General features: G+C 35.8%; 1 protein-coding gene and 1 long non-coding RNA gene across 4 annotated transcripts in view; one reads left to right on the forward strand and one right to left on the reverse strand.

Annotated features, from left to right (window-relative positions):
• LOC105466262 (uncharacterized) overlaps positions 1–8947 on the reverse strand; it is a 61559-nt gene extending 52612 nt beyond the window's left edge. Inside the window, exons 1-3 of the long non-coding RNA XR_011609035.1 lie at positions 8833–8947; positions 8021–8177; positions 7776–7867 (exon numbers count right to left, since the gene is read on the reverse strand). This is a non-coding gene — a long non-coding RNA (uncharacterized lncRNA). The remainder of the gene's footprint in view (positions 1–7775; positions 7868–8020; positions 8178–8832) is intronic.
• LOC105466263 (collagen type XI alpha 1 chain) overlaps positions 8497–24021 on the forward strand; it is a 219601-nt gene continuing 204076 nt past the window's right edge. For 2 of the 3 annotated variants that reach the window (XM_011715280.3, XM_011715281.3), the window contains exon 1: positions 8497–9013. In XM_011715280.3, coding sequence (XP_011713582.1) covers positions 8908–9013 — 106 coding nt within the window. In that variant the 5' untranslated portion in view covers positions 8497–8907. The remainder of the gene's footprint in view (positions 9014–24021) is intronic. The other variant, XM_011715283.3, reaches the window with a different exon arrangement.

Consider the following 24021-nt stretch of genomic DNA (forward strand, 5'->3'; position numbering starts at 1 on the left):
AGTGCCGAGTTGTTATGCTTCTTAGATAAATGACACAGAATTTTGTTGGTTACACACACACACTAAGATGCTGGGAATTTCTCACCTGTAATTCCTTTGTGATGGGTGATAGTTATTCATTGGCTGTTTATAGACCCCCACTCCCCAACTGAACTTCTGTATTTTATGGTACATCTCCAAATAGTTTTAGTCAAGGTTACCTGTCTCCAGCAGGAAGACCCCAAGTTCTGCAGTGGCCAAACTACTAAGCAACTAAATGGTTCTCCTCGAAGCAAGAAAATAGATACACTTAAGAAAACGAATCATAGAGCAGCACTCCCTTCCTTCAATATTTCTCAGTTATAAAGACTGCTAAGATTGTTTTCCTTCCTGTTTCCATATACCCTCTGCTCATCTCTTTCTTCTACCAATGTCCTAGCAGTTCCCCTTGAGAGGTGCATTTTTCTCCCATGTTGATTAGTTTTCTTGAAAAAACATTCACATTTTTATCCCTGTTTTAACCTCTAAGATTTTGAAAAATAATATTGTATGGCAACAATATTCAAGAAAATGTCTTGGCAATAGATTTGGAATACAAATAAAATAAAAATATCTATAAACTATGAGAATAGAAAGTGGCAAAGGCATTTATACTGAATATTCCTCAGAAATATTGCTAAAAAGTAGACTGGAGTAAAGACTGAACCAGGTTTTAAAAATAACAAGCATCATTTCTGTTCTGTGCTTAGAGACTAAAATGTTATTTAAAAATAATTAAAAAAAACACTATACATTTGTTCCCAACACTATAATATACATCATCAGAGTTTTGGATAATGTTTACATTTCAGTAAGGTATTTATTTATGCTATCTAGTTAAGTGTTTCTGTGTGTGTGTTTAAAATGTTTTCCATCATCACATGATTATTGTTTTTATTATTTTTCTTTTGAGACAGAGTCTCACTCTTTTGCCCAGGCTGGAATGTAGTGGTGCAATCTCGGCTCACTGCAAGCTCCGCCTTCCAGGTTCACACCATCCTCCTGCCTCAGCCTCCCAAGAAGCTGGGACTACAAGCACCCGCCACCATGCTCGGCTAATTTTTTGTATTTTTTTATTAGAGATGGGTTTCACCATGTTAGCCAGGATGGTCTTGATCTCCTGACCTCATGATCTGCCCTCCTCAGCCTCCCAAAGTGCTGGGATTACAGGCGTGAGCCACTGTGCCCGGCTGATTAAATTTTATTTAAGTTATAATCTCAAAGATCTGTTGAAGACAGTACTGAAGAATGTAGATTTTATCTTAAAAGTCACCTTCTGTAAGAAATCACAATTTGCAAAGGATTTCTTACAGAAAGTGATTTTTCCTATGAAATTAATTCACTTATTAATACATCTCTTAGGTAATTGATTTATTAATATATTTTCTTCCTGTACTAGAATATAAGGTTCTAGAATTTAGGACAATGTCCTACTGAAATATTTATGGAATCACTATCCATGCATATATATGACTTTTTGGTATAACAATTTTTACTGTTACTACAATATAAATATGTTTACATATAAAACATACACCTTTGAGTTATTTGTAACTCCAAAATTTGAAATTTTAATATTAATTTCTTGACATTTTTCCTATTGTTATCCACTTATCAAAATTTATCCAGATATCCTGTTGCAGAATTATTGGTAGAAAGAACAAGGGAAGACAATGGAGAACACAGGGAGTAGTGCTTTTTGTTGGTCAATATCAGAGCTCATGTAAGTTTATACGCAAACTATGCAGGATCCTTATTGTCATGAGATGGTGGAGATGAGGGGGAGACCTAAATTTAATGCATCCTATCAACAGAATTGATCCTGAAGTTTTCAACTGTGACTTAGTAAAACATTGCAATGAACTCCACCCCATGAAATACGTCAGACTTTGTCTTGATAGTTTCACAGGTGGTAGAGATGTTTAGTCTTCCTTCTAAATCAGTAGAAGCCCCATGGTATTACCAGTAACATCCTGGAGTTTCAATCCAAGCTTGGGTCTTAGGTATCAGAGTAATTCATATCTGAATATCTAATGCTTTAAAATGATGGACAAAATCATTTTAATTGGCACTTTTGTGTTTTAAATCTAAATGCAAATTAAAGTGAGCAACTAAGATAAATGTTACCAAATTCATATGGAGCACAAAGAGAAGGGGAAATAAAGATATTGAAAATATAGTATAGAATGAGGATTTCTGCTCCCAAAGAATTTATGGTATATAAAAACAGTGATGTAATACTTGACATGTTTTCCAATTTAGAGATTTTTATGCCTTGCAATAGAAGTCCTTGCATAGTACTTACGACTTTCAAGATCTTCATGTATTTACAAAATATTAATATAATTATAATTTTATTTCATCTCTTTAAGACATTGAATTCCTTTTTTCCTTTTTTCTTTTTCTTCTTGGAAAATAAAACATGACTTCGGATTAATTCCAGCAGTATTTTACCTTTGCAAACGCATATAAAGTTATAAATGATCTCAAAATCCTGGGAGAAAGAGAAACCTGAGGGTTGGCATGAGTATAAAAATTGCTCATTATTATTTATCTTTTTTATTCATAAAAATTCATCCACAGATATAACTCAACATTTTTAAGGCTTTAAGTACAGCCAATGGCATTATCTTTTATATTTTAAGCTTTATTTAAGAGATTTTTAAGAGATTTCATTCATTTTAATACTTATAAAAATATAAATCAAATTCTAAAATGCATAATTTATAAGAACAGAATTAATAATGAGAGCAGTTGTGTAAAAATATAAATATTTTCACATATAACATCTGTTTCAGTATTCCTAGTTTGAACTTTAAGTGTCCCAGACCTCAACCTTAAAATGAAATCATTAAAATTGCTACATTCCTATCTCATGAAGATGTTATGAAAACTAACAAAAAACCATTAAGCATTTTAAATAAAAAGAATTTTCCTATACTGGAAAATGCATTTTGTTTTTAACAAAATATTCTTATACTAAATGTTGTTTTGTTTTGGAACCCAACCATTTATATTCATATGTAATTTTCCAGTCTTTGCAAATTAGACTGTAAAAGCTTTTGAAATAATATCTGTTGTTTGTCCAGAATTTGAATGTGCAATAATTTCACCATACCACTACTGGCAGAAAGTATAATATTGGGAGGGTTATTAAACACTGAAAATCTGCAAAACAAATTAAGTTGAAGTTATTTAATACAGATGTTTTAAAAATCAGATCTATTTCAATATTTAACCATATTTGCCAGCCTTAAATCTTGTATTTGGCATTTGTTGTGGAATGTATAAGACTGTCATATAAAAATAACAGAAATATTGCAAATGATTCAGAAAACTATCCAATGTGACTCTTTAGATTTTTAATGCACATGCATTTGGTTTCAGACTTAAATGATTAGGTACAAATGGCAGAGGCATAAAACAATTACATACGATTATCTAGAAATAATATACAGTTTAAGTCAAGAATACTGTCAAATGGTATTGGGGTGGATCAATCTGTGAAGAAATGATAGAGGTGAGAAAGAGGATCCTACTTATTTTAGAAATAATGTAATGATGTATTTGGTATCTTGTTGCCTTTTGTTATTTATAAAGTAATGTCAAAGGAAAATTAATTGTACATTCTCATTTAACTATGAAAATAAAATGTAAAAAATTATGAAATTGTTATGAATAAATTCTTAAATTATCCCTTTAAAGATGCTAACATCTCTACCTTCAGCAAACTTATTTTGTTAGGAAGAACCAATGTGAATCCAGTCAATACTACTCAAGTGATAATTGGAACACTATAGAAAGTAAAATATCTTGGTTATACATTAGTAGTGGTGTGTTACTTCCTTTAGTTATGGAAATGGTTTACTAAAACATGTAAAATCAATTCTTCTACCTCTACTAATACAGGTATTCCTGCTGTCCTATACAACTTGGGAAAAAGTCATGTTACATTTTTGCTGACACACATTCCCAGGATGCCCTAAGAGCTAGTAAATGTCAAACCCATTCAATTGAGAAAAAAAAAGAGATTCAGAGAGTAAAGGTATGTTGACAAAAGTCCAAAAGATATCTGAGATTTACCTTGAATTATTCCATTCTCTGTTTCTCCTTTCTATCTTTGATTGGACAATTATGAAAAGGAACTCTGATAGCTTCCTGTGAATATAGCTAACAAAAATATATTTTTAACAGAAATAACATGAACATACAAGGCCATATTCCTTGTTTGTTTGGTGTTCATTTAGATCCAATTTTATTTCAGGTCCTTTTTTTTTGTTTTGTTTTTTGTTTTGTTTTGAGACGGAGTCTCGCTCTGTCGCCCAGGCTGGAGTGCAGTGGCCGGATATCTCAGCTCACTGCAAGCTCCGCCTCCCGGGTTCACACCATTCTCCTGCCTCAGCCTCCTGAGTAGCTGGGACTACAGGCGCCCGCCACCTCGCTCGGCTAGTTTTTTGTACTTTTTAGTAGAGACGGGATTTCACCGTGTTAGCCAGGATGGTCTCGATCTCCTGACCTCGTGATCCACCCGTCTCGGCCTCCCAAAGTGCTGGGATTACAGGCTTGAGCCACTGCGCCCGGCCTCAGGTCCTTTTAAACAGGATACACCTGTCATCTCTGAGATGGCTCTTTCAACACACCAACAGAAGAAGGTAAAAATCTTCTTCATCTGAAGATTTTGTTGTATAATGGAAATTGGGCTAAATTTGGATTCCTATAATGTTCTGTAAGTTATTTCAGAGTAATGTTGCCAGTAATTACCCAACCATCAGTAAGGTTTTTGTGAGCTAGGCTAGACTATGGAAATAAACCTCTCTGTCCCTCTTCCACCACCACTCTACAATACAATGCCCCATCTGTGACGTCAGAGAGACTAACTTTACTTTTAAACAGAGACTAATTTCTGGTCACTCATGTATTAGAAAAACTGTAAAACGAATGTCAAACTGCTTAGTCATTTCCTTCTCAAAATAATTGACCTAAAGTTCAGAAAAGGGCAAGAAAGGCAAACCTTTAGGCACAGTAAGAGAGGGATTACATGCAAAAGCAATTTTGTTTTAAACATTTTAAGTATTTCTGGTGTGTGCAAGAGCCCTCACCCTATAATATCTCATTCAACAAATCACATTTGATGTTGTAATTTTAATTATAGTAAAATGTTTAGAGAAAATATCTAATTTATATCTATCTATCTATCTATCTATCTATCTATCTATCTATCTATCTAATCTATCTATCTACCTACCTATCTATCTATATCAAAAATAGGGGGATGAAACAGTATGAGAAAAGGGGAATACATGCCAAGTGACTTAAAAGATGATTCATTGTTTATAAAATCATGTTACCTAATATACTTCTTTCCCCTAATTCCAACTGTAGTAATTTAAGGATCGTTATAGAGTTCTGTCAATATTTTCATACTATTTGTATTAGGGGCATCCAGCTATTGTCAAGGTGTCTTCGGTCTCCCTTTGGTTGTAGAGGTCTTAATATTTCAAACACTGGTTCTGAGTCCAGCTCCCCTGATTCCTAGAGATTTGTGAAGATGTTAAGGATGGTTTGTGAGCTTTTTACAATGTTTCATAAAGTTCCGTGGACTCTGAAGATTGTTTAGAACTTTAAGTTTCCTTAATTTGACCTCCCAATCCATTGTCAAATTATTATCTCAGTTTCTCTGACAAGCCAATATGGACGAATGGTTAATTTAAAATGCTGCTACAGAAAAAGTGACTATTTTTTCTCTACTTTTCAAATCCTGTTTTTGAAAATCTTGTCAATAACAACTAATTCTACAAAGCTGAAGAAATAACTTTAAACATCATTATTTGTAAATGTGACAAAATAGGAAAATATCACTAATTGTGCTTCAAACTAAAGACTATGTCAGGAAAACTGCCTGTTTGGTTATATTTTGAATCTACATATAAACAATTAGCAAGGACTGGTTGAAAGATGGCCCGGGAAATGATGCCATTGGAAGTTCCCCCATGTGAAGTTGAAGTTAGCTAAGGTGCCTCTCCTCTGGCTTTCCCCGGCTCCCATTGTTGCTTAGTATTATCCTTTCTTTCACTGAGTTAATCTCCTGTAAATCCATGGGCTGGTTCCTAGGGAGGCTCTAGATCTGACATCTAGCTATAGGCTAGATGTCAGAGATATAATTATTCCTCACGATGAATTTGCTATGTTTCCTTCTAGAGGCATTCATTCAGACCCAGATTATGCCTAGCTGGGCAGTGGCCAGAGGAATTCAGACCACAAGTACAGAGAGCATAAGGTAGTAATAACTCTATTCACCCAAAATGCTTTGCCTGAAAGAACCCTTTCACAGCAGTGACAAGGTCTGAGATGTAACAAGAAAGTAGGGACTGCTAGATTGACTGCATCATTTCTCACCTTCTAGAACAGTATCAAGCCACAGAACTCTCAATAAATTTGAGAGCTATTAAGAGACAATTTGGAACACCATTTGTACATGTTGCTACAAGCACCATAACTCTCTCTGGCTACTGAATTGATTTAGAATTCTGGCAGCTTCACAAATATGTATTTCTAAACTTGCATTCATTTCACTATTTTACATTTGAGAGAAGATGTAAAAAGTAATTTTTAAAATACCCAAAGATTAGACAGAAAAATCAGTTTGTGCAGAAGTTTAGAAACAGCAAATATATACAAATTTTCCATCTGTGAGACGATGAAAGATAATGAAGATGGCAGATACATATATTTTTACTGTAAGGGTCTTAATTTGTAATTGTGCATTTCAGGTTCAAATGCAATATGATATTAAATTATTTTATTAAATTATTTTAAGCAACAGTTTGAGGTTGTAATCTGAAAAACTAGTTGATGATATTTCTCTGCAGCTGATATGAGGCATTCCAAACATTCTGCCAACAGCATTATAAATATGAGGTTTTTTTTTTTTTTTTTTACTTGTGATCTAAGAGATAACTTCTTGATAAGGGAGTAGTTCTTTGTTACAGAGAGTGATATTTATATTGAAGGTATTTTCTAGTTGCTTTCTTCATTTTATATGTCTCTGTTCATGCTGTTAAACTTCTATAAGGGCTCAATCTAGTTAGTCTTTGATCACCTTTCTTCCAATTTTAAACTGCATGAAAAGATTTGTTATAATCTGATAGATCATGAGGCATATTTTGATGACTAATAGAAAACTGAGTTCCTAAAGATTAGTAGCAGCTGTAGAATTGAACATATGTACCTAGTAAACTTAGTTGAGAGCCTTTAAGCATTTAAAAGACTTAAATACTCAAAGTAGGCCCTGGCCAATGCGTCTAGTCTTTGTCAACAGAAAAATGTGTTCATTCATCCAACCCATCTCTATTGAGTGGCTAATGTATGCTGGCACCCTGATGGGCACTGTTCCAGAAAATCTTTGAGAGAAACATCTTAGGAATTATTAACGAACAAAAAGGAGTCAATAGGATGGAATGATTTTAACGTGGAAAAAGTGACTTGGGAATCTGTATTCCAGGTGGAAGAGGATTACTTTGAGGATGGGTTAAGCAGAGAGGGAATTTAGAAACCTGCGCTCTTCATTACTTCCACTGTGGAGTGACCATGTTTTTGGCTCCTGAGGCTGAGGGCCAGGGCCAGGCCCTTAATGAGGAGCTGTGGGCAGGGCCTCTTGGAGATTTCTGTTAGTTGCTTTCCTCGCCTTTTCTACACCCTCCTCAGTACCCCCTCATCCAGGATCAGAACAGAATCAGCTGGAAAATTAAATTACTCACCCTCTTAATGTCAGCTCCCATACATTTTTTCTTCCTCCTCCCTCAGAGTACAGTTCAACTCTTTTAAGTACAGTTTCTGAATGAACCTAGTGCTGAATTTAAATGTTTAAGAGATAAACCTGTCAGTTTCAGATCTCCAAAGAGGACTTCCCTACAAACTCTAGGTTTTGACCTCTAGGGTCCCTCCATGCCACCTTCATTCATTTCTTCTAATTATTGGGTTAAAAAAATAAAAATAAAAACACCTTTCGGAGTAGGCAGCGCAATGAGTCCACTGGTTCCACGTCTGCCATACGAAGCAGATTTTTGCAAAAGGATAAGGTTACCGCCGCCAGCCCAGGACTCCAGCGGTGTGGCCGATCAGGCGCTGGACTCCTCCCCTCTCCCGCCGACGGGTGAGAGCTAACAGACGGGTGCAAGTAGACAAGTAGCTGTTTTTATTGAATACAGAAGCTCCTTGAAAAGTCCGGGTGCTCCGGGGCTCTCCTGCAATTCCTTTCATTCCCAAAGTGCTGGAGCCAAGCACGCGTCCCGCGAAACTCCCTCCCATTTTTTTCTCGGGGATTTGGTGGGCGAGGAGGGAGGAGAGGAGTGGAGAGATGGGGGGTGGCTGGTGGGCTGGGCCTGCCGGGAGTCCTCATTCTTGGGCTGAGGGAGGCGGGGGCGGGTTTGGGGCCGCCCAGAGGCGTGTGATTGGGTCTGACCCTCAGCCTGCTTGTCAGTTTCGCCCTGGGTGGGGGAGACGGGAGCAGGGAGGGGAGTGGGCGGAGGAGGGGGCTGCCCGGAGCCGCTCGTCCAGCCCACTGACGGCATGAAGCCTTTAGGGGCACACAGTACTCTCAGCTTGTTGGTGGAAGCCCCTCATCTGCCTTCATTCTGAAGGCAGGGCCCGGCAGAGGAAGGATCGGAGGGTCCGGGCCGGCGGGGCCAACTCAGAGGGAGAGGAAGTGGGTAGAGACACGAAGAAAGCAAACCATCAAATTTAGAAGAAAAAGCCCTTTGACTTTTTCCCCCTCTCCCTCCCCAATGGCTGTGTAGCAAACATCCCCGGCAATACCTTGGAAAGGACGAAGTTGGTCTGCAGTCGCAATTTCGTGGGTTGAGTTCACAGTTGTGAGCGCGGGGCTCGGAGATGGAGCCGTGGTCCTCTAGGTGGAAAACGAAACGGTGGCTCTGGGATTTCACCGTAACAACCCTCGCGTTGACTTTCCTCTTCCAAGCTAGAGAGGTCAGAGGAGGTAAGAAAAAAATGGATTTGGGGAGGTGGGAGATTGCCGTGGGTCTTACTCCTGCGCCCCTCCCCCCACCCCTTTACCCTTCCTCCCTGCTCTTCAAGAAAAAAAAAAAAAAAAAAAAGCAATTCCCTAAAATAAAATCCAGATTGTAGCTGCTACCAGGTTGGAATTGGAAATTGGAGAAAGAGATGGATGTAGGCGGGACAATAAAGGGAGAGGAGGTAGGTAGCAGGAAAAAAGATCTGTCAGGCGGAGAGCCTGCTGAAAATGCCCTTCACCACTTTTCAGTCTCTTTGAAAAGAGGAAAAATATTACCTTGAACACAAGGGCAGTTATACAAAGCTTTTGTTTGAGGCACAGTCTTTAGACTGCCCTTGGAACACATCTGGTTTCTTCAGATTCTAACTAATGGGAATATCTTTTTAAGGGTGAGCTGAGGAGAAAATATAAAGGGTATAAAATGAACCTTGATAAAGTTCTTTGTCTGCAACAAAGTGAGAAGCAGGCTGTTTTAGTTTCGGGGATATAAGAGAAACCAGGGGGGTGAATCTAGAAGATTAGGAACACTGTGTGTGTTTGGGGGGCGCGGGAGGGTCAATCTATTTTAAGTGGACAAAAATTGGCAGATTATTAGGAATAGGTTGAAGATAGGGAGAACACTTTCCCCTGAATTGCAGTGACTCCCCCCACCCCACCCCTCCGCTTCTTCTTGCAGGTTGGACGTGCAGTTCTCTTGGAGAATGATGAAAGTCGTCAAGCAAATGGGGTGGGGGCGGAGGACTACGGATTGGGAGGGAAGGGGAGGGGGTGTGGGTGGGGTGGGAGGAGAGAGGTAAGGAAAAGTTCCTACGTGGCACCACCAAATATTCAATGGCCAGACCTGCTCGGAAGTCTGCAGCCCTGTCAGTACCCACGGAGGGAGAGCGACTTCACTCCTCCCCTCTGCCTTCTCCCTCCCTTCCCCCGCCCTTTCCTGAAAAGGCATCTGGCTGGAGCGGTCCGTTAGGTGCCTTAGAATCGGCTGGCAGGCGAACGCCTTTGGAGCTCAGGGAGCCCAGGCAGTTTAGAGTAGAAAGCAAGCTTTGTGAGGAGTGCAGAAAGAAGCTGGGGGATAGGAAGGAGGGTGACGAGGATGGGTCAAGGGAGATAAAAATGGTCAAGCCCAAATGCGTAGGCTTTAGCAGAAACCTGAGTCTGGCCTTGGGCCTAGATGCCAAGATCTGAGCTCTCCCTAACGGGAGTCTGCCCTCCCGGAGGCCGATCTCTGCGACCAGATTATTCCTTCCACACGCTTAGTGACTGTCAGCTTCCCAAGTAGCAGGCAGCGCTAAATTATTCCCCCGGGTGATTTTTCCTGGTAAATGCAGTGAAATTCCCATTAGGACTATATTTGAATTTTGAAAGGATTTATTATGTTTATTAATTATGTTGATTCATTCATTTCCACATTTTCACGGATAGATAAGAGAGTCTTTGAAAGTGAAATCCATCAAAAAGTTTGTATTTTACTTTTAGTACCTGGTCACCGGTTGGATTGGTCAATTCTGTCAGCAGTTCTGCCCTCTGCTGGTTTTGTTTATTATTTAGAATTCCTGCATCTACCATGGGACATGAGACCTCTGTGAGTCCTTCTTAACTACAGTAGTACTGAAAAAGGACCCTTGATAAAGGAAAAATGGATATACCATTTCTTTTTCAGCATGTTACATATGCATGTAAATGAAAATAATGTAATGGCAGCTATTTGTTTAAAATTATAGAAATGGAGAATTTCTTTGGTGATGAATGAAATACAAGCTCTGAGAGACACTTTTGCATGAATTCAGGGATTATTTTACTGAAGATATTTATTTTTATTTTCCACATTGAGCCTTTCTGTAAAGATCGATGGATATTTTTAAAAATCAAATCTCTGTACTTTTAATGAATACATTTTCTATTTTCAGTCTAGCAACATACCTGAAACACTTTTAAATAGCATCCCAGTACCACATCAAATAAATGATGGGAAAACCACTTTCCCTATTTTTATAAAACCAAGTAATGATAGAAATAGCAAAGCATAAGGATTAGATTTTGTTGGATTTCTTCTTGATGAAATGCCCTGAAAGTTATGTGATAGTTTAGATATTTATATTGTAAGATTTTGGAATGTGTTTTATCAAGCTGTTTGGTGCTCATTGCTCCTGGGAGGCCACATGTTAACATAAACCCACTTTTGTAGGCATTCTTATCCCCAAATTAACTTCAAAAAGGGAATAATAGTATATTAATGCTTAAAAAGGAAACATTGGCTACAAAGCCTGAATCATCACACAAGGGAAACATAAACCCAGTGTCCAGTTCTGAGAGTAGCCTTTAGATTTGTGGTTGAAGTAAGAAGTAAGATTTTATACCAGTTTCTAAATAAAGATATTATATCCCAGCATCATACTATGGCATTGATATCACTGAGGTACAGTAATAAGGTTTGGATATTAAGTACAAAGATAATTTAAAGCAGATCCTACTTTTATATAAAATTAAAACATTAAAGCATTAAAACATCTGGGTTCAAAACAAAGTTAGACTCTAGAGAAAATAATATAGAGAAAGTTTCTTGGAAGTGAATGGATTAAAGAAAATTTATGACTTCATACCTAGTCATATCATTTTCTTTGAAAAATCAAACTATAACTTGGAAATATTTATTATACTCATTAAAAATCAATTCTTGCTTTGATTTAGAACAACAAGGTTAAGTGTGATTTGTATAAATATTTATTTACATTAACTTCAATTTTATGTTTCATATATATATTTATTGTTAAAATAAGTGATGTATCTCAGTGATTTATTGATATTCTTTGGCAGTTAGTCCACTGCTTACTATTCACAAGAGGTGGGGTTTACCTGGAATTCATAGTGACCATACTTTGATTATGTTAAGATAAATGAGTTTATGTAAGGGTTTTAAGTAAGAGTTAGACTTAGCTATAATCAAGTACTAACAAAAAATCTAATTGAATCAGTTTTTACTAATCAAAATTACATATAACCTTTGGTGGTTAAGCCAATACTGTATCTTGTAAAAGGCTGATCAAACTTGGAACTTTGAAAGCTTGTCAGGAATTGATAGTGAGTCCTGTAGAAGAGTTGTTTTGAGTGCCCGGGATCAGCAGGTGAAATGGTCCTGGCTTCCAGAGTATGTGCTAATTCAACCTTGCAAAGATATCAGATTTGTCCATTTGTTTCCTTAATCAGAAATCAGAAACTCAGATATGCTTCTGATAAGAAATGCAGTGTTTGCTAAACTTATTAATATTATGTTTTTCCATTTGTTTTTTAAATTCAAAATTTATCAGGACTATAATAGAGAAATAACATAGAATAAAGAGAAACACCTTTCTGCATGCTTTACACATATAGCCTCAGTTTAGGTGGCACAGATTCTTTTACCTAATTGTCCATTAGTTTTGAAATTAAGTTTCTTAATATCTTAAAGTGCCAATTTGCTTCATAATTAATACTTAACTGAGGCGATACTTTATAGAAGTTATTCTCTAAAAGGTAATTGTATAGTTTTAAACAAAGTTAGGCATTAGCAAAGTGAGAAATGTATTTACATAACATAATTGCTTAAAATTTAGTTAATTTTTTTAAAGTTTTTTATTTTATTCAATTTGTGACTAAAATAGAAGAACCACATGGTTGTTCAAGTTATCCCTAAAATACAGCAAAGCAAAATCTCCTCTTTTCAAATTTATGGGTTGGATTTCTAGCTAAGAAAAAATGTATAAATAGTCACCTTTCTTTTCTAAACATTTGCTTTTTCCTGGGATAAATTCTCTTCACTCCGATTCATGTAGTAAGATGCTGCCTATTTCATGATAACGAGGATTCAAATCAAGTTTGGTTGAGAGTCTCTGTGTAATACAAAGATGAATTTTTAAAAGGTTAAAAAAAAGGGTGTTTAGATAAGATTTTATTTATTTATTTTATTTATTTATTTATTTATTTTTTTTTTTTGAGATGGAGTCTCGCTCTGTAGCCCAGGCTGGAGTGCAGTGGCAGATAAGATTTTTAAAAGAGAATGCTAGCACTAGAAATTATAGAAATTGTTGATCAATCTTACCTTCTCAATAAATGGGGAAACTAAGGCACAAAATGTTATCAGCTGAATACTCTTCCTCATAAAAAATATTCCTGTAATATTCAAAGTTTTTCTGAGCAGATTGAAGACCTGTACTAGTGATCAAAGGAATTTTAAATGATAGAAGTCTGAGACGATGAAATGAGAGGACAGAGCTTAGTAGTGCGAGTTCTAATTAAAGTTTTATTTTGGATTGTCAAAACACCTGAAACTAACATAAGTACCTTTTAGCTCAAGAATAAATTGACAGTTAGTTTATAGGAAATACTCGCTGTTAATGGACTACCCTGATATCTGTTGTGTGATCAACAACTATTACAAATTTAATTACCATATGTGAAATTGCAAGGCAGTAAAAGAGAAATAATTTGATACACTATTGCTATATTTATTTACAGAAGTCTGAAATTACTAGACCGTATATGTGCTAGAGTTTAGATTAGTGAAAAGGTAGATATAGTGAAAATGCCTTATATAAAGAAATTTAAATAGAACATAGTTACGGAATGCATTTAAAAAATACTCTATTTACTACGTTTGAAAAAAGGTAATTTTTGATCATTTGTATTCCTAACTATGTGATTTTATAAGATTATCTACATCAGAGTAGAAGGTGTAATACTCTATTCGTTGCTGTGTTAAGAACATAGTTTTGTATGCTTTCTAAAGTTGTTAATGGAAGACTAGGTCCAACTTTGAATTTCTAAGAAGCTAAGAAAATTATAAAAAATGGCAAATTTCTGATATTTTCATGTTAATTTTAATTGGATGACATAGTTTATATATACAATATGGCTTTTATTAATGTCAAATAATCATTATGACACACTTATGTGTTAACAGATTTAAAACAAGTGGCAAACTTTAGAAAAAAACATGAGAGAACGTAGTAGTGCAAGTTCTAATTAAGGTTTTTATTTTGGATTGTCAAAGCATCTGAAATTGCTGTAACTACCTTTTAGCTTAGGCATAAATGGGCAGTTAATTTATAGGAAGTACTCACTCTTAATAGGCTACCATGATATCTGTTGTGTTGTCAACGACTGTTACAAATGTAATTACCGTATGTGAAATGGCAGGGATGTAAGGGAAGAAAAATTTGATTTTCTATCTCAACATTTACTTCTAGAAGTTCAATCTTCAACTAGTATTCCTACCAAATTAAGAGTCTTTTCTGTCTTTAGGGAAAAGCAATACATGACCATAAGGTCCTGAAGATTAGACTGTGAAAGCATTTATATAGAGTTTTTATACTCACAAGTAACTATACCAATTTATATAAATATGGAGTTTAAAAAATGCTGAGACATCTCCATCATTGTACATGATTTTTAATGATTATCTTTAGGTATTTAAAAGCCAGAATTTCATTAAATACACTTTTATTTTCTCCTTACCTTTGGAGAAATAATTAAGCATGGTTGGCCTAATCATTAGGAATTCAAGGCAACGGCAAGTGGGGACTGAGCGTTGGTCAGCATTTCTGCTTTTACTCCTTCACTTCCCTCAGGTAATACTGGGGAAATATGACCTGAGTTGGGAGTGGTGAGAGAGGAAACTAAACTTTTTCTTTTTTGACCATTCAAGTTTTGTTCCTTAGCAAAGAACAGAGGTATATGCAGATGTTATAAAAAGTTGCAGTGTTCCCTAAGTTCTTTCACTAAAGAGTCAACTTTAAATGCAGTTTTCAGTGTAACTTTTAGTATACATTAATTCACTTTCTACATGAGGACATATTCCTTCTAAATTATCTTGCAATTTAATTCAAAACCTAAAGATTTTTTTTTTCCAATTTTAAAATACTTTCTGTTTTAGAATGCATCTAATGTATTTCTTTCTCCTTCCTTCAAAACCCTAATATGGTTTTATTGATATAGGTAAGTGTATTCTTTTATACGTTCAGTTGTGTCAGAACTCAACATGAATAATACTAGCTCGTAGCAAAGATGAAAGACAATTTTAAAGTGATTTAGTGAGTAATATCTATTTATCAGTTGCAGTCTTTGGCCTACTACTGACTTGGCTAGTGGTTCTTTAGACATTGGCTGATCACCAGACCTACTGTTATCTGGTAAAATAAACTCTTTGCTTGCTGTGCGTGGAATTAGAGACAGTGCTATTAATTTAGGAGAAAGAACTCAGAGAAAGGAAAGGTTATCATATTTCAGAGTAAGAGACCAGCTCAAATACGACTTGACAATTGAGAACTAAAACAAACCTGTGTAAAAGTGCTTTAGCACAATCAACTTTTGCAATCCCCTCAAACCTTCTTTTTTTTTTTTTTTTTTCTTAAAAAGCATTTCTTTCTTATTTTAACCAAATTTAATTGCTCTTGAATGGCTCTGTACTGTACAGGCAAATGAAGGTCCCTATTCATAGAACTTGAGCGCATAGAGTATCAGGGGAAGCTTCCTTCCTCTGTTTGACTGGTAAACTGACATCCGGGCTTAAAGGAGTGAACCTTAGACTGTGTGAGGTAGTTGGCTTTCCTTCCTCACTCAGATTTTCACATAGACTTCCTGAAAGGATGACTGCCAGAAAGAGCAGTAGTCGGCGAATGAGAACATTTTCATACTTGGTGTTCTTAGATACTTGGTGCTCTTTCATACTTGGTGCTCTTAGATAGCTCTGCAGAGAAAGAAAAAACACAAATACTACAGTGGTGTCTGTCTTTCCTTTACTTCTGTCCTTAGAGTCTAAGAGTGGAGTTCAACCTACTACTTACTGTCACTCTTCTATTTGAATGCAAATGAAACTTTACAGTATTTCACTGGCTTTTAGGATAAGTTTGTTGTCTAAGTGGCTTAGAGTGCCCTTCGGGATGTGACCTATCTTTATGTCCAAGCCCATGACCAGCCATTTCCTACCTCCCCAAGCCCACTTCCATTTACCTTGTACTGAGTGATGTTAAACCTCTTGCCTGTATTCTCCCCTATCTTTGAACACTCTCCCTGGAACGTATATCTCATTCTCTTCCATCAGCAAACACCTTCTCCTACTTTATACTTCAAAATTTAAGTAAAATATCATAGCTCCAGAAAACTTTCCCTTATATATCAAGGTGGATATAATAGTGAGCCCTAATACCGAATGCATGCTCAGTATGTGCAAGATTCTGCCATATGCACTTTCATAGAGAATCTTATTGAATTGTGACAGTTTTCCTGGAAGTAAACTGATATCAAAATACTGATTTTACCCATGAGATAACTGAAAAACAGAGAAGTGAAAGATTTTGCTTAAAGTCACACAGCTAGTAAGTAGTAGGCCCAGAATTTGAATGCTGCCAAGCTTTCTCCAGGGCCCTTGCTTTTGACCACTTGTCCATGTTTACTTTGCTGGGTGTTCTAATGCTTCTACACAGTCTCCTAGACTTGTCTTATGATTATGGTGCCCTGGGGCCCAATATTAATGTACACATCATGCAGCTAAACCCCAGAAAATATCAGGTCATTGGGTGAATAACTTGACTGCCTTCAAGGAGAAATATAAGGAGGTTCTGGTAAAAGGTGATGTCAGAATCCAGATAACTCTTCAGCCTGCACTTAAGTTCGGTGGTGGAGATCATATTACTCTTACCATTTTATGGACAAACCTAAGCCTCAGTGGTAGTGGAGAACTGAAAGGAGAGTTTCTGGGAGCCATTAAATATTACTTTTGTTCCTTTGACTAACTTAAGGAGAAGCTGACAGATCCATCTATTAGTATTCACGGTTCCAGTTGTGGTTGGCTTGGTTTCATTAAGTAAAATAACTCTTATAGATCATTGCTTGTCCTAATCAGGATCCATTGCAAGGATCATCAGGCCTTATTCTGCTTTTGGGGATTGATGTACGGGAGTGTTCTTATTGTCTTCAGCATAAAAATGTCAGACTTGATTATCCAAAAGCTTTTTTGGAGCATAATCAACTGAGAGAATGTAACATCATTATTTTAAAAATTACTCATTTATATGTCAGTCTTCTTCTAGGAGTTCCTGGGTGAGTAGTGACTGTGATCTAGTTTTATTTGTGTCCCCGGTGTCTACCATGGTGACAAAATACACAACATTGATATAGTAACTGTTTAGGTTAATTATATTCTTGTTTTACCCAGAAGACTGGAACAAGATTAAAATTGGGTTAGCTTGGAATGGTGTGAACTGAAAGTTTGAGGACCTCCTCAGGACCTCCTCAGATTATGGTGTTAGTAGTGACATGAGTAGTGACTCCTTCTTTTTACATTCATTTTCTAAAAGTAAATAAATTGCAATTTACCTCTATTTTTTTCATATGGAAAACAGTTTTGCATTTTCTCCAAAGATGCCTCTGAATATTTTTTGCTACAGGTTGACTGTATTACCTCCAAAACTTTGTTTTCTTAATACCTTAAGATATGAAGTGGTATTGACAGTAGCACAAATAATTATTTTACTTTTCTACTAGTGAACAAGAAAGTTTAATCTGAGAATATCAATCTGTAAAATTGATAATTGGAAATAGTCCTCTCATATATTCATTATTGAATCTTTCATCTCACATTGGTATGCTATTGGGGATTAGTTGTCAGACTTTGCTTATAAACTATTAGAAATAGAGGTTTATCCATATATATGTTCATATATATGTATATATGTGTATATATATGTTCATATATATGTATATATGTGTATATATGTGTTCATATATATGTATATATGTGTATATGTACGTATATATGTATATGTGTGTATATATGTACATATATATGTATATATGTGTATATATACATATATATGAGTGTGTGTGGGTGTATGTGCATATGTGTATAAAGTATTTTATGATTATTTCAATAAACTCATTCTTCAAGTTAGGAAATAAATTATATATTTTACATATATTGGCATTATTGTATTATGAAGTACCATCTCCAAACAAGAAACATAGATCTTCGAAGTGCTTAATAAGATTAATAAACAATAGTAAAATTCTTTTGGAATATAGTTACATAGTTTTTATACTATATTGCTATCCATTGTATATTTTAGTTACACTAAAATCACTGGTATAGGTATATTTATCTGCTTTATTTCATGTGTTCAAAGCATCTAGAACAGAATCCATCACATAGTAGGCATTTGATAAAACTTTGCTGAATGAAGTGAGGGCGTTGTTGACATTGCTAATGACTTGATTGTCCATAACCTAACCACCTGAGATGTGATATATAGTTATGTGTATCACCTACTCTCCATGTCTACAGAATTATCTTGAACCAATTTCTGCTGATATTATTGTGATTTACTGAGACTATCAGTCTCTATTTTGCCTCCAAGACAACCTATGACCTCTACCCTAAGCACTCTCCCACTTTGTTATTTCTAAAAGTAAAAATTATCTTTGCTTGAGATTTAGATATTGTCTCCTCTAGAAATAACTTTCTTCAATCATCGAAGATTGGGTTAGTTAGCCTGGCATAACATTATAAAGCACACTGTACTTACCCAAAACTCAAATACTTATCTAAAAACATTTTTGATGGCATAATGAAAGCAGGAAATACATATTTTTCACCAATGCAAATCATTCTGGCATCTGTCACCATATCTGGAGCAAAATAGATAGCCAATAAATATTTGTTGAATGAATGAACTCATAAGCAAGATATTTTCAATAAAGTCAAGAGGACAGGGGTCCATGGCTTAGTATCACAATTATTTCCAATCCTAATGCTGGGGATTTTGATGAAATAGTATTTTATGACATCCAAGCATAGATGGTTTATAAAGTTTCACAGATAATGTTGATGCAGAAGCAGGGGTTTACAAACCATCTGTAATAGGAAACAAACATATACATAAATAGAAATGTGTCTGGCTTGTATAACTAGGCACTGGAAGTCAAGTGAAAGGTTGTTCATGATAATGTGCAAATTATTTGATAAATATGCTGTTGCTAAACAGTAGTGGCTCTGCAGTAACTGAATTGAGGAAATCAAGTAATTACAATGTAGAAAATGCTTTCTTTTCATCATTCTCTCCAGAGAATGTAATAAACTAAATGCCAATAAATATTGTTCTTCTCAGCATTAAAGTCAAGTGGTTATATTGGAAGTGTAATTTTAGTTTTATAATACACCTTTTTTTAACAGCCTTGGTTATTTGTAAATTAGAAATGCTATACGTTTAAAATATCACACTCTCAACTAGTTTGTGTTCTTTTCTTCACCGTACTCGGAGTTGTGATGCTATTTTTGCTTTCCATTTTCAGGTCAAGCTTTTATGACATAAAAATGTTCAGGATTGAGGCTGTTCGATAACCGTAAAAGTTAAATGACTATCTTCTGTGTTAATCACAGTGTTAAGTGCTGTGGCTATACGGACAGTATGATGATCTCTATTCTCATGGAGTGAAAAGCTAATTAATACATGCAATTATTCATTTACTTATTCAACAAATATCTGTTAAATACCTATTAAATGCTCTTCCTAAATTCTAAACTAATTCATTCATTTCATTGCATATTCAACAAGTACAGGTTAAAAGCTCATTATAAGCTAAAGGAAGTTGGTGGGCAAAGATAGTTACAAACCTGCCTCAGAGTGATTATGGTCTACTTGAGGAGACAGTAATTAATCAAATAGTGGCACAAGTAAATATAAAACTACAGCTATGCTAGATGCTTTGAAGGAGAGGTGTATGGTTGCTGGAGAATACAGAAGAGAAGTTCAGTAAGGTCAAATAAAGCTTCCCTGAGAAAGTACCAGTTGAACATTGAATAATTAACTAAAGTGAAGAGGAAAGAGCATTCCAGGAAGTGATGTGAAGGCCTTTATGAAGGGAGAATGACGCCATAAGGGATTTGAAGAAAGGACTTGAAAAATGGCATTGTGTCTGGAGAAGCAGCAGTGGGGGTAAAACGTGAGATGGTGCTGGGGAAGGAGGCAGGGGACACATAACGTAAGATCCTAAGGATAGGTTTTTCTGCATAGCGTGGAAACATGCCACTAATTGAAAAGTACAAGTAAACTGCCAAATTAGCAGGGTCAGTGCATGCTTTGATATCTACACACAACTTGGTTGTCCCACTACCATTGGATCCTCTGACAGTCAGTGAACTGGGGTCATGCTGTTTTTTCTGGAATAGCCAGCCCCACTGTAAAGTTACCTGGGGTTCTCAATAGTAATGAGTACATTTAAGTCACACTTTATATGGAGCTATGGTCCTGTAGTCTTTTCAAATATATAACTAAACCTCCACTTCTATAAGGGAGTATGAAAGAAATGTTAAAGTAAAATCTGCTATAAGACAAAAACATCACTTAGCATTTCTAAACCTTACATGACTGTCCTTGTTATTAACCAAAGTATAACAGCTTTTAGAACAAAAATGGCAAATAATGATTTTTGTTTCTTAGGATTAATATGTGAAGTCATGATCTCTATTTTGATTATTTGAGAGTACCAACTGTTTATTGTCAGCATTGTTTTAAATGTTAAAGGTCTCTTTGAGTGGAAATTATTCAAACAGAATTTTAAAGTAATCATGTCATTGATTAATTAATTGTAGCTCTGGATAGCATTGGTCAACTCCTACAGTTTTATTTCTATCCTGCTTTACCCTGAACTTCAGACTTGCATACTTGACTGCCTACTCAGTGATTTCTAACAGTATTTATGAAGTCATCTCACACTTAGTATACCCAAAACTGAACTGCAGAACTCCTCTCCTGAAACCTGTTCTTCTCATAGTCTTCTCCATCTCACTTAATGGCAACCCAATCAATCATGATGTTCCAGCTACAAATCTTGAAGTTAGCGTTGACTCATTTTCTCTCTTATCTCCTTTTCTACCTATCAGCAACTCCTGTCTGCTCCACTTTCAGAATATATGTAGAATCTGACCCGTACTTTCTGTCTCAGTCTAAGAAAGCAACATTTTATATCTGGAAAATTGCAGTTACTTCCCTACTGCCACCTGATTCCACTCCAGTGCGCCTAAACTTTCTTCTCAACACAAGCAGCCCCAGTGGTCTGAAAACATAAACTGAATGGAAAATCTCTGCACCTTCCTCTCAATTTTCTGTAAACCCAAAATTGCTCTTTAAAAAAAAAAAAAAAAAAAAAAAAAAAAAGTTGATTCTCATCGTCCTTCTCCCCTTACCCTTCCAATGGTTTTAAAATCTCATTTAGAATAAAATCTAGTCTCCCTGAACATTCCACAAGACCTATGCATTCAGTTCTCAATGTACCCTCACTTTTACTTCTCTGACCACATCTCTTTCATTCTTCTTTTTTTGTCCATGCCATCAATCTTTTTCATAGCACTATTCACGTATTCACATCAAGTGCATACATATTCACATTGGCTTTTATATAATACAGAGTTTAAAATAACTTTACACAGAACTAAATTTCTTCAATCTGAATTTCAGCTATCTTTTTTTGGTTAATTCTCCATGCTGTCTATCCAAACTGAACAATATTTTCCGCTACACAGATTTACATGAGAAAATATCCAATGTACAAATGTAGGGACCTGAGCAGAAAAGAGAGCCAAAATATTAGGAAGTGGGTATGGGGGAGAATTTTTTGAAAAAAGATCCCTTTGTTGGAGACATATTTGTCTCCTTGCATTTCCTTCAACATTCTGGGCCAGCTATTGTCTTAGGTTCTTTGCACTTGTTTTTCCTTTTGCTTAGAATCCTATTCTGCAAAAATAACGGGATAGAGGAGCTTCCTATGACTTTGTAGACTTTGCCCAAATATCATTTTCTTATTAAGGACTTGCCTGTTCTTTTTATTTGATATTATTTTCCAGGCCTTTGCAACCCTCCCTATAATCTTTTCCTGATTCATTTTTTCCTTGGTACTAATCAAATATTTTTTCATGTATAGAAGATAATGGTGCATTTAAAGATACTGAGTTTGTGTTAATTTTCTATGTAAAATGTGAAATTAGATAATTTTGGAATATAAATGTTGCCTTAAATTATTTAAGCCTTCAGATTTTAGCAGCATCTAGGCCATCTATATCCAATAATTCCCATAGTTTGTTATTCCATTTTACACAGTTATGCATAGTCAATATGAGAGCCGAATTCTACACAGTAAAGCATTTTTTCTTATTTGATGGACACTGTGTGTATTAATTCAGGTGTTCTGAGAAATGACAGCTCTATAGAAATGGTAGTGGCATTTTGTACTTTGTTTTGTTGGTTTAAGAGAACCATAGTGATGGCTACCTAGAAAGTAGTATTGCCCTTAATTAAAGATAAATTCAGAATCCTGTATTTTATGTAGAGTCGACTCTTGACCAACATGAGGGTAAGAGGAGCCAACCACCTGTGCATTGAAAATCCATGTATAACTTTTGACTTCCCCAAGACTTAATGACTAATGCCTGCCATTCACAGGAAGCCTTATTGATGAAATAAACAGTTGATTAATACATATTTTGCATGTTATATATATATATATAAATTTATGCTGTATTCTTATAATAGAGAAAAGAAAATGTTCTTAAGAAACATAAGGATGAGACAATATATTTAGTATTCATTAAATGTAAGTGGATCATCATAAAGATTTTCATTATTATCATCATCATCTTCATGTTGAGGAGGAGGAGGAAGACAAGGGGCTGATCTTGTCTCAGGGATGGCAGAGGCAGAAGAAGTGGAAGGGGAGGCAGGAGCTGGAGACACACCAGTGTAACTTTAGGGATATACATTGTAATTGCTGCCTTACTTTTTGCTTTTTCATATCTCTAAAAAAAGTTTTCATATGATACCAATCCTTCTTCCACTGTTTTCTTTAATTTTAGTGACCATATCATAGAAGGATCTATGTGATAAAAGAAGCCAAAAGAAATCTTCAATAATCAGACCACTTCTGTCAGATTGTCTAATATCAATTTGTTTTCTGACACTGCTTCTTCTATTTCTTCTTCCCCATCTTCTGACACTGGTTTGGAAGCATTCATCCTCATCAAGTTGTCTTCTGCTAATTACTCCTGTGTGGTGTCTATTAGCTCTTGAATTTTTCCAAGATCCATACCTTGAAACCCTTTACCCCCACACCTCCACATTTTTTTTTTTTTAACCAAGTCCACAATCTCTTTCCTGATTTCCTTGATTTGTTCTGCTGCAAATCCTATGAAGCCATGGATAACATATGGCCACAGTTTTCTTCAGGAGGAATTTATTGTTTCAGGCTTGATGGCTTTCAAGGCTTTCTCTGTAACAATGATGACATCTTCAATGATGTAACCCTTCCAGACTTCCATGATGTTCTTTCTATCAGGGTTCTCCTCCAAAGATTTGACAGTGCTTTCCATAAAGTACCATGTGAGTGAGCCTTAAAGACTCTTATTACCCTGTGACACAGAGGTTGAATTACAAATCTATTTGTGGACAAGTAGGCCGCTTGGACACCTTTGTCACTGAATTCATGGGGTTGTGGGTGGCCAGGGGCATTGTCCAATATCGAAAGAACTTTAAAAGGCAGTTTCTTACTGGCAATATATTTTCCGACTTCAAGGACAAAATATTGATGGAACCACTCCAGAAAAAGAGTTCTTGTCCGAGCCTTCTTGTAGTACTACTGAAAGACAGGCGTTGATGTTTATCTTTTCGTTTCAAAGCTTGGAGTTAGCAACTTTATAGATAAGGGCTGCCCTCATAAACCTGACTGAATTTGCACAGCAGTAGAATTAGCCTATTGCTTCTTACCTTAAATCTTGGTGCTTGCTCTTCTTCCTTCCTAGTAAATATCCTTTGTGGAATTTTTTTTTTTTTCTTTCCAGAATAGGGCTGTTTCATATGCATGAAAAAACCTGTTCAGGCAGGTATCCTTTCTCCTCAGTGGTTTTCTTAGTGGTATCTGGGAAATGGTTCGCTCCCTGTTCATCAATGAAAGCT

The sequence above is a fragment of the Macaca nemestrina genome, chromosome 1 (genome assembly GCF_043159975.1).
Source record: "Macaca nemestrina isolate mMacNem1 chromosome 1, mMacNem.hap1, whole genome shotgun sequence".
Taxonomy (NCBI): domain Eukaryota; kingdom Metazoa; phylum Chordata; class Mammalia; order Primates; family Cercopithecidae; genus Macaca; species Macaca nemestrina.